This window comes from Haliotis asinina, chromosome 2 (genome assembly GCF_037392515.1).
Source record: "Haliotis asinina isolate JCU_RB_2024 chromosome 2, JCU_Hal_asi_v2, whole genome shotgun sequence".
Classification (NCBI taxonomy): domain Eukaryota; kingdom Metazoa; phylum Mollusca; class Gastropoda; order Lepetellida; family Haliotidae; genus Haliotis; species Haliotis asinina.
The window spans coordinates 90060906-90083184 of NC_090281.1; the positions used below are offsets into that span (position 1 = coordinate 90060906).

At 39.4% G+C, this 22279-nt stretch overlaps 1 protein-coding gene across 1 annotated transcript in view; it reads right to left on the bottom strand.

Moving 5' to 3' along the window:
* Positions 1-14420: 14420 nt before the first annotated feature.
* The window catches only part of LOC137274569 (ubiquitin-like protein 3), a 41910-nt gene continuing 34051 nt past the window's right edge, over positions 14421-22279 (bottom strand). Inside the window, exon 5 of the mRNA XM_067807827.1 lies at positions 14421-16485. Within this exon, the coding sequence (XP_067663928.1) occupies positions 16424-16485 (62 nt within the window). The 3' untranslated portion in view covers positions 14421-16423. The remainder of the gene's footprint in view (positions 16486-22279) is intronic.

A 22279-nucleotide genomic window follows, 5' to 3' on the forward strand; every position in this document is an offset into this window, starting at 1 on the left:
AGGTTGAATGTGTTTGGTCAATAGAGGAATCGTTAGATGCGTTATCTAGCGAGCATGTGACTTATCGACGGCGATTTTACCTAACTATTCGATAGGCATCACATGTGTTGATACCACAGCCTTGCGGCTCAAATCAATCTGTTATTAATAGTTAATGCTTAACCCTTTATCCGCCCGGCTTAGGAACATAGCAGGCCACAATAATGAAGATGGCCTGTACTGAATTCAAGGAATGTATTATATACAGTCGCCACTGAAGGCGGACTCATCACTAGGAACGTATTACCTGCCATGAATATTTAACTAAAGCGGTTAATGACAAGGTATTATGTTTATTGTATGTAAGGCAGATAATTGTTTTTAGGGTTGGGTTTTACTCCATGATTGACAGTACGGCAGTGATGGCGTGACTGCGTGTCGATATGGCGTGGGAGTAGCATGATACAAGACGCTGGCTGTAGGAGGTGGAAGGGACAGTGGAGTAGTTTACTGGTTAGAGCGTTCACTACTACTAAAAGCCAGGGTTCGATTCCCTACGCAGAAATAACGCATGACCCGCATAGTTGGTGTCTCCCGCTGCAATATAGGTGGAAAATTGTTAAAAGTGTGACACTGTGTACCTACATACCTCTTGATACTTTAGACAATGGACACATATGATTGTTTACAAAATGAAATCATGTACTAATTACGAACAGATATTCAGTTTTGTTTCTGTACATACATCCGGGAAATGCAATGAAGTATACAGGTTCTGACGACGAGGGGATTTCCCCTCTAGAGTGAGTGAGTGGGTGAGTTTAATTTTAATCGAGTCTGGACCAGACAATCCAGTGATCAACAACATGAACATCGATCTGTGCAATTGGGAACCGATGACATGTGTCAACCAAGTCAGCGAGCCTGACCACCCGATCCCGTTAGTCGCCTCTTACGACAAGCATAGTCGCCTTTTATGGCAAGCATGGGTTGCTGAAGGCCTATTCTTCCCCGGGATCTTCACGGGTCTCCCCTCTAGAGAAACTTTACATTATATCCGACATTGGTGATTATTATTATGTTCTTTATTTCTCCTTAGGAGAGTTATATTACATCAGAAATTGTGAGAATGTGCAAGGGTATACAGTTTCAAATGCGAGAATGCGATGGGAAGTGCAGTCTCGAGAGTGCTGGGTTATATACACTTTCAGGAATGCGAGAGTGTGAGAAAGGTATTCAATTTCTAAATTTGATGATGCGAATATTCGACACTACATATAATTCCAAGAGTGCGGGGCAAAGTGTCCAAGCTCGTAAACCTGCAAGTCTGCTAGATTATGTTCAGAATCTACTGTTTTACTGAATCATCAAGCACAGTATGAATAGTCCACTGATCACCATTGCAGCATAAAAGTTATCATCCCCTCTGTGTAGAGGTACTGGAGGCCTGCAGGATAAGAGGCAGCAAACCAAATCCACAGCATTCAAGGAGTGGAGCTTCACACTCAGCTCTACTGGCTCAGTGGATAGTATATTGCACCACGACTCGTCTCGTTGTTGTTCCGTACTTGAGCACTGGCACACTACATGTACCAAAAAGTCCTCATAAGCCCTCTCGCATAGTGTACTTCTTCCCTTAGCCTGTCCATTACGCCACACTTTCAGGTCAGGGTGAGAGTCTGCCACCTTCCATGCCACATGTGGCTCAAAATTGTGGTGGATTTGACTAAACTGCAGTAGGTCTGGGTCTGTTTTTAGGCGTTGATGCCATGTCGTTCTCTGGCGTTCTAATACATGTTTTTTCACATGCTCTTTCCATTTCCTAGCTTTACAAAAGGGATCCCTGTGTCCAAAGGGGATTGCATGTGTTCTACTAGCTTGTACTTCTTCAGGATCTCCATTACATCGGGTACAAATCCATATGGCGTCTTCACACAATCGTGTGAATAGAAATAGAAACAGTCTTGTCATCAGCAACTTCTTACTCAGATAATGGTTGGGATTGTTTACAAGCTGTCCAAGGAACAGAAGTTTCTTGCCATCAATGTATGACTCTATAGAGTCGAAGCCAAATAATGCACTACAGATGTCTGTACGGACCCTTCTGGGTAATCCCTGCACCAGCTTGAGACAGAATCTTTGAGCCCTTTCAGTTCTCCTCAGGTTAGACCATAATCCACAGCCGAAAAATGCCTTTGGCAAGCACATTGATCTGAACACCTTAGCTCTTGTCAGCGGGTTTATGCCTCTCCCGTCGTACCCTGACCTCTGTTGCCCCAGCATTGATGCTTTCAGCTTTGTGCACGCATTGGTGGTCCATGTTACAATGAAGGTCAATACCGACGTGGTTTATAATTGTTGTAGTGTCTTTTTCATATAGAAGAAAACTGCTCTTTGACGCTCCCCTTCTTCTTGAAAATACCATGGTGTTACTTTTTGGTGCTGAAAACACAAAACGCCACTGCGCACTGTACCTTTCACACATATTCACCATTTCCTGCATGTGTGAAGTGACTGGGCTGAGAAGAGTGATATCATCTGCTTGTGTCGGGGCTGCCACCTTGTTGCTGTTTATTCCCCTGAAATGAGCTGCTAGTACCTTGCAAATCTCCTCGGAATCTTGAACGAGATTATTCTCCGATTTGATAACACCTTTCATATGTCTCTGCCGCCTCCCTCAGTGCCTTTCTGAACTTATCCTTGGCATCTTTGTACCATCTGAATGTATCGTGGTGCAAGCCCCTAGGTCTGCCATTGCTCAGCCATTGGTCCCTAGCATGAGTCATCCCAGCATGGTGAGCTTTCACTTCAGGGGTCCAGAATGGTTTTAGGTGGGGTCTGTATTTGCTTACCGGCAAACATTCATCTGCTGCCTTTTTGAGTGACCACAATCGTATCGTAGAATACATCTAGTGTGTCATCAGTACAGTCCTCTGATGGCATCCCAGTTTCCCATAGCGTGTGTGACACTTAATAAGTGTAGTCCACTATGGCGTTGCTTCTTGAGGCTTTTCCCCAAGTTAGTTTGTGAAAGAGATCACCATTTATATCTGTGGTCCTGTATGAGATTTGAAGTTTTCAAATGATGGGGTGATGGTCCAAGACGTTCAGGGGGTTATCTCCCTTTACTGCTGCTCTCGACACCCACCCCTCGAGGTCGAGTGGAATGAGGATGTGATCAATCGGGGATTGCGGTCCACCTTCATATGCCTGGAATGTACACACTGGTCCAGTACAATAGGTTTGCATATTTACAGCTGTGAATCCATTGTTTGAAATAAAGCTCTCCATTATTAAACTTCGATCATCACCTTTAAAAACACCTCTTGTTCCCTTTACCTTGGCGTTGAACTCACCTAAACAAATGACTTGTTCTTGGTCTTTGTATGCTGTAACGTAGGCTTTAAGTAGTTCTAAATAGTATTTGAATAGTTCAGTAGATCGGTCGGGAGGGGGAAGATATAATGCAAAGATGAACAATGTGAGCGTATCTGTTAAGGCAATTTCCACTCCTGATATTCGTTCACAGTCTGTGTTTATCTCACTTATGTACGGTTGGAGCCTCTTATGATAGAGAATAGCGGTCCCTCCACTGTTTGATAATTTGGAATTTGTTGAGTCATCATGTACTGGATTAGCTACTGATAGGTAGCTACCTTCTATGCTTTCCAAAAAGGATAGGTTGTGGGCTCTCAGTTGATGATCTGATAAGGCACAGATGTCTACATCGTAATCTGACATGCATTTGTTCAAGTAGGCACCAGCTGTCATTATCCCTCTGCAATTCCATGTCATCAATGTGAAATCGTCTTTGCACCGAAAATCTGTATATGTGCTTAACATTACGCATGGTCCTTTCTTTTCTGCTGTGGTTTAGATCTCTCTTGAATCATGTTCCTGAATTGGATTCGGCTCAACCATGGCTTAACCACTATTTCCGTAGGCCAGAATTCTACATTTTCCACGGTTACTTTGTTTTCCACCAGAACATTCATTTGTGCCGAGGCAAAGTGTCTGTCAGGTCTGTTGAACAGTTTGGGGTGTGTAATTGTGACAGCTCTGTCCTTCATGTATTTCCTTATTGACTGGTCCGACCAGTTCTTGTTGATACGTCCAGTATAGTATCTGCATACTTTTGGATCTGGAAGGGGCGGCACAGAAAGAAGTAGAGCTTTCTCTTGTAGCTGCGCATTGGTCGTTCGTCACGTGTACTTTTATGGAACTCACACCATCTGCCGTAGTTGTGGGTTTATTCTCTTCATTCCTCCGACTTGAATCCATTCCACTTTCTGGAGTATGGCCAGAAGTCTTATGGATGTTATTTGGTAGTGACTGTACATGTCCTTTCTCCAATGGTGTTGAAGCCGAGTGAGATGGACTTTGCGAGTTTTCACTGGCTGTGATGTTCTCTAAGGGTGGTAACTCTGATTGTATGGCAATATCTACGGAATATTTAGTGACATCCGCACATGTAATTGTTTTATTCTTTTTTCTTAAATCCTGTTCGATGGCATTAACTCTCTTCCTTATTTCTGTTAATGCATTTACACAGGAGCTGTACTGACTGTCAGAAGTTTTAACATCAACCTCCAGCGACGTTAAGCTTTGCCCTGTAAGAGTTACTTTTGATTTCAGTGCTCCAATCCCCAAAGTTCTCTCACTTGATATTCTAGAGATATCTAAACACCCCGATGACAACAACACAGACCACTTTGATGTGCAAAGAATTCCGTGTGATAAGCAAGCCAATAATTACGACAGGAGTGTGTTAACACTGTGTTTTCAATCTCCACATTGTAAATGTAAGGGAACAAGGTATACGCTTGTCAGCTCTCATTTCAACAATCACCGTTGTTGATTATCTCATAGTGTCCAGTCATGTCAATGACTTCACCATTCTGGATCTTCTTCAGGATGTACCACGTGTACCGTTGTTTATGATAACAAGATATTGCTACAATAAGGAAGATGTACAACGTCTACATTACATGTACCATGTGACAAGATCAGGGGAACTGTAACATACTTTCTGTAATATTTGGACACTGATGTCGAGAGTGCTATTGATAAACTCGGATATTGTGACCACCACTGGACAACCTAAATCCGGCTTTTCGACGACTCCATCAACCACTGTGATTTCATAAACATTGAACGATTAAAATCTGAGAAATACAGATACCTTCGCAAGTTCAGGAATTTGAGATTTGACTAAATCGGAGCTGCTATATGGATGCAACCAAATCTTCAAAGAATATGACAAATTTAAGAAAATACAGTACAACAGGAAAATGCCAGTTGGAATGAATACTGCAGGTGTGGCTGGAAATTGTAATGAATTTTGGAAAGTTGAGGACAAGTTCCACACAAACCACGTTTCCCCCGGATACTGTACTGATACTTTCACCACAGTAGTCAAGATCTCATTCGGACTATCTGCAAATTTCGGATTGTCCACAACGATTTTAATGTTAACAATTTGTGCCATGGGGATGCGCCCATTGAAGAGTTCTACTGTACATTCTGCAAATATGCCTTTTTCTGTAAACAGAACAGAACAGAATTATATTTCAGTAACAGGCCTCCGACCCAAATTGCATAAACATAAACTGATAGATAATTAGACACACGTAATGTGTCATTTATGTGATTTGTGTTTCTTGTCAACAGATTATAAAAATAAACATACATCCTTGCTGATATTTACATTTTTGCTATTTAGTGTAGATATAACAATAATAATTGATGGACATCTACTAAAATATTTTTGAACTTATTTCTCATGTGAGAATATACATCACAGATATGAAATACATGCCATTCTACATCAACAAAGAAGATACCATTTAATTCACAAAACAAGCAAAGCCTTCCATTATGTACAATATTAATGTATCTGCCAGTTTCAATTGCTAGTTTCAAATTACAACACCGAAATCAGCCATATATCATTTTAAAACGAAGATGTCATTATCTGCCAACTAGCTCTCTACGTTTAATAAAGATTTGAATTGTAAAACAGTAAAACATTTATGGCTGCTATCCAAGACTGGGAGAAATCATCATGCAATCTCTTTGTAAATGATTAAATACACAGTTTGTGATCACCGATTTCCTGGCTTATCAAAACAAATTCAAAACCAAAATGAAAAAGAATATTTTTAATTTGAGGTTCCCATGAGCTTCGTCCTATCCTGTCTAAAGAGAATAACATAGAATGACATTGTTTCATAATCTATAATCAGAGAATCAGCCGTTAGAAAGTCTGTTAAGAAGTCTGCACCAGTAGTTCACAGCATTGATTATGTAAATAAGCTGTAAAGGTACTCATCCGTGTGCACCTAAGGCCATATTGTGGGTTTTCCACGTTTCAAATCATATTTACAAAATTTAATATGGACAATAGCATTAAACAGGATGCACCCCATATTCCAGAGCTATAACATAGGACGGGTGATCATACAATCAAAAGTCTTTTTAATAAAACTGTTCAATTAATGCTGCCACGTTTCTTTTCATAATTATTTAAAGACAGAATATTGCCTTATTGACTTGTGATGCCATGAACTGACAACTCCACCCACTTTGTCCACTGAACTGACAACTCTACCCACTTTGTCCACTGAACTGACAACTCCACCCACTTTGTCCACTGAACTGACAACTCCACCCACCTTGTCCACTGAACTGACAACTCTACCCACTTTGTCCACTGAACTGACAACTCCACCCACTTTGTCCACTGAACTGACAACTCCACCCACCTTGTCCACTGAACTGACAACTCTACCCACCTTGTCCACTGAACTGACAACTCCACCCACCTTGTCCACTGAACTGACAACTCTACCCACCTTGTCCACTGAACTGACAACTCCACCCACCTTGTCCACTGAACTGACAACTCCACCCACTTTGTCCACTGAACTGACAACTCCACCCACTTTGTCCACTGAACTGACAACTCCACCCACTTTGTCCACTGAACTGACAACTCCGCCCACTTTGCCCACTGAACTGACAACTCCACCCACCTTGTCCACTGAACTGACAACGCCACCCACTTTGTCCACTGAACTGACAACTCCGCCCACTTTGCCCACTGAACTGACAACTCCACCCACTTTGTCCACTGAACTGACAACTCTACCCACTTTGTCCACTGAACTGACAACTCCACCCACTTTGTCCACTGAACTGACAACTCCACCCACCTTGTCCACTGAACGGACAACTCCACCCACTTTGCCCACTGAACTTAGTTCACTACGCACTTTGCCCACCAAGTTGACCTCTCACTCTAGACCCCATCCTTGTAATCAACCCACAAGTCTAATAAAACATATTCTGCACGTTGTCATTTAGTACAACACACTGACAGTGAAATTGTCCCCCGCGAGTTCCCCGTGGAGTAAGTGGGTCATAAACATTCATATCCATTTGAGCAATAACTCACGCATGTCAGCTAGGAACAGACAATACGTCAGCTATCAAAACGTGACAATGCAATACTGCTTGTTTGAATTCGACTTGACATTATATGGGTACATGTTGTCAGCAACCTTAGCCTGTCATTGGACAATCTGTCGGCAAGTGCCATAGGAATTATCTGGTTGTTAGGCGCGTTAAATGCCGGTAATCTGTTCGTGCTGGACGAGATCGTCAGTTCGCAGACCTCGACTTCGTGATGATAACAGCTCTAAGTAAATTAATGTACCATACGTTTTCTGTAATGGATAAGAAACGATTTTCATTAATCGGAACATTTTGTTGGCATTACTTCAGTTGACACCATGCTAAATGTTATATTCACCATGCACCAAGTTTCAATAAACTCTTCTTACATCTCAGCCAAAAACAGTTTGCTTCTTCAAATGGCGACTGATCAAATGTGGTAAACTATCGACATGCGTGATGTTGGCATGTCATTAAGGTCTGAACAAGGTCGTCCTTCAATGACCTCCATCATTGTAACGTTGACCTTGATACGAATAGACAAGATCTGAACGGGCAACAGTACATCACTGACATCCTGGAGAGAATTGTTGAAGCACACTCCGATGGCCATGTTCGCAACAATGAGTCAAAAGGGTTAGAATTTAGACACCAAATTTTGTAGCTACAAAAATATGTCTAGACAAAAAGGCAAAGTTTACTTCCGGAAAGAGTTATCTCTCTTCCCCTAGAATCGTGTGGATAGCCTGAAACCCGACAACAACCTGAAAGACATTGGTGCCACTGCTGTGTCTAGAGTTTATAACTCCTTCTATGACACGTGCAAACTGTTGGGGATTCTCAGGTACTTAAGACCGGCCACTACTGTGGACTACTTGAGAAGAATGTTCACGTGCATGGTCTAGGACGAACACAAGAAGCAAGGGTTTAGCGTACGCAGCAAGGACCGCACCTCATGCAGTTGAACCTCAGTTAAGGTGCCAAGCTAGAAACAGCAACTCGAGACTTCGAGAAGCCTTGCTTTATTTATCTATTGGGCATCTTCATTCAAGAGAATCAACCAAACTTTTGCTGGACTATCTACGCTTCTTCTTCTAGGCGTTACAAATGCATTTACATGTATATACATATGACCCAAAGTTGAAATTATTTTCATCTCTGTCTGGTGCATCGGCCCTTGGCAAAGCGAAAAGGTCTTTCACTGCTGATGCTGTGAAAACATAGAGTGGACTTTGACGTATACAGATTGCACACTCACTGCCAACGCTCTGTGTTGATTGTAGTTTGATTTATGGTACCAAGGTACTGTAGCGATAGAGGTTACAACTGGACATTCGTCCCTTGGTTAACGCCCTTGTTTGCCGTGTTGCCAGTGTGTGAGTTTCTGAGTGGGTGTTGCGCCGTTTTTAGCAATATTCCACCAACATCACGGCGGGAGACACCAGAAATGACCTTCACACACTGCACCCGTGCCGGGAATCGAAACCATACCTTTGACTTAACGAGCGGACGCTTTAACCACTAGCCTACCTCACCATCCCAGTGTGAGTGATTGAATGTAGTAAAACACTGAGGATCGGCGACTTTGGAGTCCGGGTCCACTTCCACAAAACGGTCGTATCATTGAGACAATGGTAATCTCCTTGCATAGTAGCAGCATTGATGATCACACGGGTCGTCCATCACCGGCGTCCAAACATCTGTAACATGCAAAGTGACATACATACTGATGTAATGTTATAACCTCTTTGCTATTTGTCTGCAGATTAGGTCCACTGAATCTGCTGCTGAACGTCAGGGCCACCTATGATGATTACTTGGAAGTCACAGTGTGGCCTTACTCGTAGTGCTCCGTCTGTTGTTTGTTGCTTAAAGATGCGCAATATTCCAGCAATGTTGTAGCGATGTGTAAATATCCGAGTCTAGACCAGACAATCCAGTGATCTATTGCATGAGCAAATAGAATACGATGACTTGTGTCAACCAAGTCCACCCGATCCCGTCGGTCGCCTCTTACGACAAGCATGGGTTGGTGAAGATCAGTTCTATCCGAATGTTCACGGGTACCCATCCCGGATTCTTTAAAGGCGCCCCTGATGCATTAAACATGGCTAAGCGGGTGGTCACACATTCTCTGGCTCACACAATGGCACAAGCGCATCCTGCATGTTGTCAGGGTGGTTAACGTTGAAAATGTCATTTTAATATCTACATCATCTTTATGTGTATGCACTAAATGCGTCACAACTAATACATACTCATGGAAAACATGACCGACGCTCATCTGGAGCACAGGCAAATTGTAGCGCAAGTGGAACTGCGCAGCATAGAGAATATGACATGTCTTCTTATATGCAAGCGAAGCGAGCAAAGGCTGGCAAAGTACTTCCATCGCTTCGGATCGAAAAATATTTTTCATGTCAAAATAAAATATCGCCACCATCAAAGGTACGCTCCCATTTATTCACTTGGTTGTGCTCTCAGAGTTTGTGGAGACATCTTATTGATGGGTGGGCACCTTCTGTGTAGGGGACCGAACACAGAGTGATAGTGCATTGCACTAGAAGCATTGTATTGAAACTCGTATTTGTAACAAAATCTTGTACAGTAACTTCCCATCATTATGCTAAGGGTCCGGTGGTGTTTTGTCGGGGAGTGTGTTTTGTATTTTTGCTGGAGGCGCTTTGCTGTATTTCTTTTGAAGGGCGTGTGTTGTATTTTTATTAAAAGGGTGTGTAATATTTTCATGTACATTGAAGGGCGTGTGCTGTAGTTTTATTGAAGGGTGTGCGTTCTACTTTTAATGAAGGGTGTGTTTTATTTTTATATATATTGAAGGATGTGTGCTGTACTACCATTGAAAGGTGTGTGCTGCATGTATATTGAAGGGTGTGTTGTTTTGTTGAAGGGTGAGTGTTGGTTTATGAAAGGGTGTGCGCAAGGGGCGTAACTCAACATCACCAAACATATATATCAATTCAAATTTATACACAAAAAGGATGGCATTTTATGATTAGAAAAACCTGAATCGTGTCCAGAAAAATATGCATAACAATATTTTTCAGTAGAAAAAAAAGATAAAATATCAGAGGGGGCATATCTCTTCTACCATTTTGTGATATGCCTTAATATCCTGGCTTTTACATTGGGTTACTGCTCCAGATCAGGAAACTATGGCGATGGGTGGAATATTCCGTCTCTAACTTTCTCATACCTATTCATGTAAGTATTCCATTACTTAAGCAGATATTCCAAAGTCTTTTCATCACACCTTGGTTGATTTCCCATTTAAAGAATTCATGAGTTCACTGTTGGGAGTTGCGTTACAGAAGGTCGTACGTTTATCATCTCATATGGCAAATTCCTGTGCGACTCAGTCCATGGCCTCGATCAATATGCCAGAGAGCGGTCCACTGCTTGTGTATCATGATGCCGAGTCATGAATACTTACATCTGGAGATCAGTTGAACTCCCAGTGTTAGAATGTCTTGCTTATGTGTTTGCTTTTGCCATGATCTTCCTTGAATTGGTCGGCAGGGTGTAGTGTTTGCTGTGGTCCACATTAGCACTAAGCTGCCCTCATATGTTTAGATATTGCTGTGATCGATCCGCATGCAGACCTGTGTATTTATATTTAGTTATGGTCGTCGCTAGTTCTGTACTTGGTTGGCCTTGTTTAGCTCTTTCTGTTGTTATTAATATATTTTGTTGGTTAGAATAATTCGTACCGATTTGTCCTCGTGTGTTTTCTGGTGTTTTTGATATTGTTCTGTTTGGCAAGTTCGGCTTGTATATTTTGATATATTTTTATCGATTCTTGTGCTTATAACGCGATGCATATGTACATATACACCGTTTTAACTGTCATGAGTTCTAATTTGGTCTCAGGTGTTTAGTTCGTGTTATGTTCTTCGTACGATATTTATCAGTGCTGGCATTGTGTATTTAGACATGGCATTGCGTCAAGGCCATGTTAAGTTATGAATGGGTCTCTGAAGTTAAGTTATTGGTATATCTATATACGGGCTGGCATTGGTGTGTGTATTTAAGACATTACACACTTATGATCATCGTAAGCACGTATTTGGGATTAGGTGTTAAGGTCTGACTATAAACTATATCAGTTTGTGTGTTTTGACATTACAATCATTCTAAGTATGGAGGTGGCAAGCCGACATGGCCTTCTGGTTCATGGTGAGCGAGTTTTATACTACGGCACACTCAACAATATTCCAGCTATATGACAGCGGTCTGTAAGTAATCGATTTTGGACCAGACAATACAGTGATCAACAGCATGACCATCGATTATGGTCCACATATAAAATACGACCTGAGCGCGACTTATGTCGTAAGTTTGTGTAACAAAACTTTCGATCATCGTAACACATCGTAATCATCTTTTCATTTAAATAAACATACCCAAAGTCACTATCATGTTAAGAAACCAATGTCTGAATATCGATATTTTGTAACATCCTGTATTTACGGTCATGATAGACAACGACTGGGTCTAAAGGTGTACTGACACTGATTTGTGTGAATGTATGACACTTGACTGCATGTTCACCCAAGAGTGCAGAGCTCCAGACCAAGTTTCGGGATGAAATTGAATCAAAATGTCCTGTACGACAAATAAACCTAACCACACAGCATGAACCATAACCAATAGGCTACACAATCCTATTAACACGTCTGTATTACAGTCCCTGATCCATAATGAATTTCCTCCCGCCCGACCTGGCTGTAATGCAAAAGCCTAACGAGAAGCATATCTACATTTCACAACATTTTAAAAACTCATCTCAGTTGGGCTCCCTTCCAGTTTCAGTGGAGTGTTTTGTTTTTATCACAATTATTTTACTGCTAAGTATATATACTACCAATTGAAAGTTTAGACTCACGTAAAACACTCATTTTATGTTATGTATATACGTAAGGTTACATCTAAGATGAATTTCTCGACTAACTTTGGGGAATCAACTGCAAATCTTAAGCTGATAATTACACTAGGATCATGCATCAAATTGCCAGAAAGTGTGTGCAGATATCGTGCATGTGAACAGCTGCGTTTTGGTGTAAATGTTTTTAAAGAATTTGTTGTCATTCACTAAACTCATGACAATGATCTTTCCAACATTACGACTTTCTTTGATAATATTAATATTGTGTAAACAGTACCTCTGAACAGTATGGAATATTTTGCAAAATCAAGTTTGGAACAGTTAACTCAAGAAATTGGCTACATTTACACAAGTGAGTCTAAACTTTTGATGGGTAGTATATCTGACCTTCACTATGAAATTTAATGTTTAGGTAACACCAGTGTAATTTGACATAATGTGATAGATCTGTAGTCCGCACTAAGGTAGAACAGATGCATCAATAAATAAAATTGGCCATATTTTCATTTACAAAATATACTTAGGAATATATTAGCAGGAATAGTAAACAAAATTCCACATAACACATTTTCACATGTATCTGTATTTATTTCCTTAGTTCAACTTCTGTTGGATTCAGTGGATTTTTACACGGAACAAAGTTTACAGCTAATTTGTACAAATCTGCACTTCAATATGGTGAAATATATACACTATGCATTTAGGTGACATCAGAACTGCTAATAGTTGCTAAAATACATCCTGGATCCTATCTTGGTAATAAGTGTTACAAAATAAATATAAAGTTACAACAACTCACACATGGATATATTTAGATGTATTAATAGGAAATGAGGTACATGTCAAAACGGTCAAACCAGTAGCTTCTAAGGTGATAGAACAAAAAGATTTGATGATTTAATTCATGGAAATAAGTGTGTTCAAATTGATGGACTTTACTAAGGTGTGTTGTGAGGGAACATACACTCTTTCCTCATCATATACATGCAGAATTACAAGGAATTATAAATGTGTATTTATTTCTAAGTTCTAATCCTGCTTTTGATGTTGAGTGGGTGTTACAAGCATGATCTCATAAAAGAACATATTTCTTCTGAAATAAAATATATGGGAATATTTCTGCTTAATTAGTGATACACCAAGATGAATCCTGAAATCCTAAAATGTATCCTGAAATAATGTTTAACTATACAACTGCAACACACAGTGAGTTTCGAATTAAAGGCAGGCTCACATAAATCATACACTACTCAAGAACATAAGGTTCACCCAAGTGTTACACGTTGGTAGTCAATCTGTCATATCACAACTGATAACTACAGCACTACAACAAAATCAGATGGCCTTGACAAGTAAATAGGTGTTTCATCCATTGAAACATAAATGGCTGGGACTACTCTTTCATATGAATTGAGTCCCTCTTTAAATTAAGATCGTGTCTGAACACTACAGCTACAGTATTGTAATATTACTTAATAATACTCCACCATGATCTTGAGTCATGCATATATACTCGGTTAAAAGCTGCAACAACTTTGTTTTATAGGGAGGTCTTAAACTTTGTTAATGCTGTTTTACATCAATCCAGTCTCATAACACATTTGTTTAAGTTAGATGTTGGATCCAACATTGGCTAACTTTGAAAGAAATACAGAAGGACTTTAAAGCAACTGATTTCACACTGTAACATTTTATAATATGAGTTAAGTGTATTGTTTCAAAGTGCACTGTTACCACTGTAGAGGTTGAGACAATGTGAGTGAACCTAACAGTATGTTAACCAGCAGGAAGTCAAGTCTATACTGTTTGTGTAAAAGTCTAAAGAGACAGCAACGACTCACGACTCTGTGACGTCATAACATGATGTGACATGACTGTGTCACACACACTAAGGAATACTAGTGACTACATGACACAGCCACCATGTAAACATGGCATTGTCCAAATCTGAAGTCACAGGACAAGAGTCATTAAAAGAACCTAAACAGGGTTGCCTGTAATACATACTGTACAAGAACTTGCTTGAGAAATTATATTAAAGCGTTAGTTCATGCCCTAACAACTGAAGAAAATCCACACACAATGATGGTCTTAATATCTTTAATTGGTTGCTATACATGAACAAATTTCTCCCAAATTCTCTGTTCCAGAAGAACGGAATTCCCTGTTTCCATGGTTACGTCCATCTTGACAGAAAATGAGAAGAAAGACCAGGGACTTGTGTTAAAGTTTATCATTTGAGTAGAAGTGCTAATCATCACATTACTGCCCATGCAGTTCTCACCTTTAACAGATAAACAAGTTTCAAAAAATCTCTAGGGTGCTGATCAAAAAAAGTTTATACAGACATTGTAAAAGGTTGAATATGTAAAGGAGGCGTTTTCAGCAAGACCTACACATGTACTTCATATATATATTTATATACTTATATCTACAGTCACGACATCTATTCACAATATGAAGAAGTTACCAAAAGAAAGAAGCATGATAGTGTATGTATGTGCACTTAGACAATTCATATACATATCTTACATACATACGACTGTAAATCGGATGAGAATTCTCCACAAGAAATAATTAACAATGAAAAATGCTTAAGAAGTAACGTGCATTACTAATTCCAACATACTTCAGAGCATTAAAAAGCTGCGAATACATTTAGTTCATGATACGACCACCAGGGTCTGTTATCTGTATGCTCCATTGTGACAACATAACAATTAGTTACGTGATTCTCTTGTTAAACATAATTTCTCTGTACACTTTGATACTGTGTAGCATAACAAAAGGGAACACATTCACTGAAGTCATCAGTAACTCAGCTGCTCTAAGTCCATTTTCTGCATCAAATTGAAATGAAGAAAAACAAAATGTAAACACTATCATGCACTTTACCTAAATTTGTCTCGGGAAGACAATGCTTTCCAAGACGTGTGAGAGTGTCAGTTTTGCCATCCTTGTCTACTGACTGGACAAAGTCATAGCTGAGATGAGTCCAGTGTCCGAAACAAGGGGTGATAGGTTATTGTAAGTTCACTCAGATCTCATAATGAGCTGTTCCCAATATGAAAGACTCCAGTTTGGCCACATGGCCAAGTCCACTTCCATAGTCCTATAGATATACCCTCTGGCATCCCAAGGGACCACACAAAGTCTGTATGTGATTCTTCCCTCACACAAAGCCTCACAAGTGAGACCCTTATCAACATAGCACTGATCACCATCACAGACATACTCCAACCCTTTTCACGAATGAAAAAAATTGCATATTAATACTCCAGTCATGACTTGTTTGATAACAATACAGTTATGATGAACGACAACCGAAGAGCTTGATCTTCCTGCGTTGTACTGGCATCCAATACCATCTGACCAGGACACCTTGCACAGATCACCATATCCAGTTCATCCATACAGAATCAGTGAGCAAATAATATCGTAAAAGGTTGATGCATATGGTTGTCTTTGTGTTAAAGATGAATGAATGCAGTGTATGCTCCTCTTGAATATTGGTGTGATGTTGAGTACAGAAAATCACAATCTAAAACTGTCATTTCTGGGACGTTAAGTAAAACTGTCTCTAATTCCACTATCGTCTAGACACAATGAGAAATTTGCAGAATTTTATTCCCATGGAATCAAGCCTTCATCACAGATATTTGATTCAACATATTTTTCTTTTTCACTCGTACAATATTAAACTGTCCTCACGTACATGTTTTGGAGTTTAAAACATAATGTCACAATATATTAGATCTGAATCAAGATAAATGTCATATTAAGTCTGTCAAATTATGTCAGTTATCAAATGAAAGCCTCAGTGAACATGCCATGTGCTAGATACCACTGACCATGTGTCTTATTGATTTTTAGTCTCTTCCTCTGCTTAAAAGAGGGGAACCACAATGCAGAATTTAGTGGATTCAATATCTGATTTCCTGTGATATGCAAATTTTGATGGTTTTGTTGTCCGGCATCCATTCTTGCAATATGAAAGGGGAAAAACTCTGCCAGTGGTGGAGACAGGAACTGGATGCCAAAGGTGTTGTGGGTACTGGCGGCCGGCCACCAGCTGATAGCTGATAGTTAAAGTATAACACAACAGTTGCTGCAGCCACTCTCCCCACTCTTGTCCTTCTTTAACTGGCCTGAAACAAACAAACAAATTATCAAACAACTAGGAGACATGTTCCTTATTTATATACAAAACCAGATGTCACAAAGGCAATACAAGACGCAATATATAGTGTTTTACTGTTTTTTTGGAGGGGGGTGAGGGGGAGAGGAGAGAGAAAGTGTTCTAACACTGCACATAGAAACATTCATATGATGTCTGTGTAACAAAGGCAATCTGCTAGCAGATATTGTGACCAATTGTTGCTATTGTATTTGAGATCAAATGACATGCCTCAAGTTCCTGACTTGGTCTAGAAGAGCCATTTTGGTCATTTCCTGCGACAACAATAGGTTGTTATGTGTTATCGTAATAATGCTTAAAAACCAACACATTCTGTGATGTTGAGAATTTCAGGGACTGAAACACCTAAATATGGAAAAATCTCACGTTCTTATTATCTAATCACCACCTGTCTGAACAGTGACACTTACAGGTGCCCTTAAAATAACACATGATCATCTGGCCACCATTCAACTTATTCCCCCTTAGAAAAGACCAATGGTGGTTCAAAACTATTCTTAAAAGCCACTTGTCACAGGGCAAGTGACATTAAGAAAGTAACTTGTCCTGACTTATTTTCCACTTGCTTAACTTTCTTTTGAGTAATCAAATAAACTGTACCCACCCATTTTTTGTGTGTACACATGTACAGTGTTCCCAGAAATTATTGAGAAAATCTTTGTTTTTTTTCTAATGATGCTAAGATTGGAAAAAGGGCTTTCACTATGCACTAAGCATACTATATAAGGGAGACAACTCTTGACGGCTTAGAAGGCAGCTCATTACGTCAAGAGTTATCTCCCTTGTCTGAGCAGACGGCTTCCTGTGTTGACATGGCAGAATTTACAGCAAGAGAGAAAAGAAAGCTCATTCTAGATGATTTTGAAAGGGGTGAGGCTGATGCTAAAGTGTTAGCTTGTAGACATGGTATTCCTCTGTCTACAGTATACAGAACTTTGAAGAATATTCAAACAGGAACCGGGATAGAGCACAAAGCAGGGGCAGGTCGGCCTAGGAAATTCAGTGTTGTGGATCGCCAAAGACTTTGGGCAGATTGAGAGTAGGGGGCAAATTGAAAAGTGTTGAGAACATCAGAAATGAAATGATTAGCAGAGGAAGTCCTCAGGTATGCAATGAAACAGTTAGGCAGGGATTACAGAGACTTAATTGGGTGAAAAAACGTGGAATTCCCCCACCGTTGATGAAAGATGCACAAAAGGAAAAACATTTAAACTGGTGTCGGGCTCATGAAAATCAAGATTGGGATAATGTTTTCTTTTCGGATGAAAGTTCTGTTTGGCTTTTCCCTAATTGTGTGAAAATTTGGACCAAAGATACTGTCAAACCTATCTACCAGCGACCAAAACATAGCCCGAAGTTTCACATGTGGGGTGGCATATCGGCTCGCGGAGTGACGCCATTGTGTGTTTTCACAGGAAACTTGACAAAAGAAAGATACACTGACATTCTAACTGGTCACATTCTTCCGACAGCACAAACATTGTATGAAGATGATTGGATTTTCCAGCATGATAATGACCCAAAACACACTGCGCGCTACACAAAACAGTGGTTGTTGGGCGAAAATGTTCAAGTTTTAGACTGGCTCAGTTACAGCCCAGACCTAAACCCAATTGAGAATGTGTGGGGAGTCATGAAGGACAGAATAAACCAAAAGGGACTGAGAAATATTGAAGATATGAAGGCCGAGGTGGTCCAATATTGGGATACCCTGTCACACGATTACCTACAAACTTTGATGGGTAGCGTGCCTAGGTGTATTCAGGCATGCATTGCAGAGCGAGGAGGTCTAACAAAGTACTAAAACAAGACTGTACAAGGATGATGGTTTAACATGTTTATGTAAGTAAAACGCCAGAAGTTAATAAACGTAATGAGTTACATGACGCAACATGATTCTCAATAATTTCTGGGAATACTATAAGATCAAATTTATTGAATGTTTACAAACTTCAAGTGTACTTGTATGCAATATGGTCTATAGGTATTTAAACACAAATATTAGCATAATTTACGCAGATATGCAGCTTATCTGTAGCTCAGACATATCAGTAGACAAAATGAGAGATACAATAATGTTAAGGTTACTTGTCTGAATTATGATAAAAACGAGCAACGCCCCCAATATGTTTGAAAAAGTACTACCTCTTTCATCAACAAAACTAGCCCAGGCTTACGCTAATTTCTATCCTTGCAATCAGACTTATTATTTTTAGTAGAGGGCAGAATATTCCAACAACATCATCACAAAGTCTGGCTTTCAGAAATGTAATCATTGTTAAAACAGCTGGAGTAAAAAGACTTCAAGGAAATCCCAGAAATGGTCTACCCCGGTAAACCTCAACTCATTAACTTCTGTAAAGAAAACCATTACTTTCTACATTAAACCTAATTCTATCAAACAATAAACATTAAATCACACTGTGACAACGAAACAAGCATGTTCTGTATAATGTCTTCTTCCATCTATTATAATGATGATTTACCTGATTATCTTATGTATGGACCTGCTACTACTGATAGGCCTCAAGCAGTGTTGCCATGGCACATGCCTGATGTAACAACATACGGTAATAAGACATAATTCCTCCATCATCGGCAATAATCAATACGAATAATCACATGCACACGACAAATTAACGTTATTGTATTTCTCAAATTTCCTGTAGTTTATCCCCAGATCGAAGAAAAATGGACATCAGGGAAATCCAGCCTGATCAGAATTCCAAATCCTCCAGAGCTAAAACAGATAACATAAATGTATTTGTTCTGGAGCAGAAATTGATTCTGGCGAAAAAATATTCGAAGAAGGCAATCTCATTTCAAAAGCTGCTAGCGTCACGGTGCATGACATTTCTCAACCTCGCTGCTCACAGCAAACAGCACCATCATCCCCTGCTACACCACGAGTTAATAATGCCTCTACCAATAGCAGCCAGTACCATACACTGATGTGGTGTAGTGACCCAGCCTCTCTGGGTCCATCACTGTGCGAGGTATTCAAGGCAACCATGCTAATGTAACCATTAATGTCTCATGAATTTGGTTTTGTAGAAATGGTATGAATAACAAGGAACTGAAACACTGTCAGACATTTTCCAATTGTGTCTGATCATTTACATGAGAAACATTCTCAAAATCGCTTTAGAAGTCAAGGAAAGGAAAGGAAGTGTGTTTCATACATTATTTTCCTTCCATGATTTGTTATTGAGAAAGAAAATGCATTTTTGATATGTCTGAAGTAACAATTAACATAAAAAGAATTTAATTCAAATTGCATGTTTTGAACTCTTCTCAGTTGTGGAGGGTGCAAAAATATCTAAATGTTGAATGTCACATAACCTGATAACCTGAGACAATGTTGCTCTATTGTTTGGTCTATATAAGATGGAATAAACAACCAATGTTACTAGCTTACTGAGAGGCAGAAAGAAGTGTTATTATATAGGTGTTGGAAATGATGACAGAAGGGTATTTTCAGAATCCAAATGAGAAAGAAGCATAGATAAATGAGATGACCAATTATGATTCAATATGTTCATTTAAGTACATTATGCATATTTTCAGATCAGCTAATCTTCAAAGACATTTCTGTAGATGTCAGAACTGCAGAAGCTGGACAAACATTAATTCCAGACAAGTTAATTCCACTTGTTTCTCTCAGCATCAGTTTAACAATACATTAAATTCAGTAGAAATGACTGTACATACAATTCTCCACAAAATCAATCATTGCTCCCAAAACAGAATGGATTTCAATTTCTTGTCAATGCTTTCACATACAGATTGCAAATGTTCATGGCTCAATAATTCATCCAAATCTGCCAATATCTTCAACTCAGTAGGCAGTAGTCTCTGAGCACATACACATCACAACTATTTATAGTCCTAACATAACTACATCAATAGGGGACGAGACTATTGGCCACTGATTGAGGGGGATGCTATTTCATATCAAGACAGTTGATGATGATATTCAACCACTCCATGCTGGCTAGTGAGTAAACTAGGTCAGATAGCCTAATACAACTTGTGTAGTTTAGGCAAATCAATCCCGATCGCAATCCCGATTACAGGGATTTAACTTTCCACAACAATCTATCACCATAATGTCGAATGCTGACAGCCACATTTCTGTCACTTATATCCTGATTATGATCTCTGATAAGGCAAACGAACAATGAACATGGATGTGTTGCAGGTAGTGTATTGTGGAATATGGTCACCATATTCTCAAACAAAATGGAGTATTTTCTCAGAATGTTGAGTCTGAAAACATCAGTTGTTATTTTAACTAGTATTTCAAAGTCTCAGTTAAAAGTAGGAAATTCATGCAGATGTAATTTTCAACTAGCGATCAGTGATTGTTATAAAAACATTGTTTTTCAAAGATTTGTGGAAATGACAATAGTCTTGGGTGGGGATATGTCTAACTGCCCTACACGGATCCTCCCAAAATTTCGTTGCTGTTTGTCCTTAGATAAATCAGTTGAATTAAAAACTGTAGTCTCTACTAGTAGCAGAGACTCTGATTGCAATCTAGACTGGTAGAATCTCCACGTCTACAGATTGCAGTGTGTACCCTGACATATACACAAATTTATGCCTGTAGCCACTATTCCCAGGTCCAATAACTTCTGCTGGTAGGGGGTAAGCACTAAAATCCAATGAAAATGACAAGGACAAGTTTGCACAATCTGAATGTTGCCTATTTGACACAGGACTTAATCTCTTCCAGTTTCATTACTTCATTTTACTGCCATAGAAAACAGATTCTGATAACCACTAATTGAAACAAATTATCAACATATGAAATAATGTGGATGCTTCTTCCATATTCCTGTCCTGTTCACTCTATACATGCAGGGATAAACCTGGCTCAGAAAACATGTGAGATAAAATCTCACATGGGATCAAAAGCATGAGATTTTTTAAAGTCTTATGAGATTTAACTGTTCATGATCGTTCAGAAGAAAAAGATAACGAGACAAATAAAACATTGTCATAATCAATTTCAAGTCAAGCAATCCTGAATTGCAATGAATTAAAAGTCTGTAGATCTACTAGCATCACCATTGGTGTCTGCATTCTGGTTGTCATCAAGGTCAACGACTTAACTCTTTCAACACCAGTCAACCAGCGGCATAAACTGCCATGACACCGAGTTCCTAGCAACTCTGAGGTCATAGATGAAGTTTATGTTTATCAAGAGAAAATATCAACTTATAAATCATTATTGCTACTGCATATCATACACCAGTTGAAAGGACTAATCTTACTGTTTGTAAATCTGAAAGTTATTTTTATCATATGTTTCACGTAATACGACTACAACTTAAATAAGTTAATTTGTAATGAAAATGCAGGCATAGACATTTGTATGTCTAGATGAACCACGGAGGAACAAAAACCTGGAGCGTTTTTTCTGTTTGTAACAAGTCATGACATCCCCTTCACTTTTTCTTTCATATGTTCATTTATACACGATCAGAAAATTATTCTAGAAAGATTTCAGAAGTAATATGTATGGTCGTGTATTTCCCGATATCAGTGGCAATTCGCTTGGTAACGTGATACAACAGCATGAAAAACCTCCGTTTTAAAATCTTTGTCTGATAATGAAGAAGATGTGAGGCGATTCGTTTGATGGCGGGTATCATTCGAAAGCTCTGAACATCAACAAAATGACGGTATCCTTGCCTAGAGTATTTTCATAGTTGTAAGAAGCGCGTTTATTGGATAAA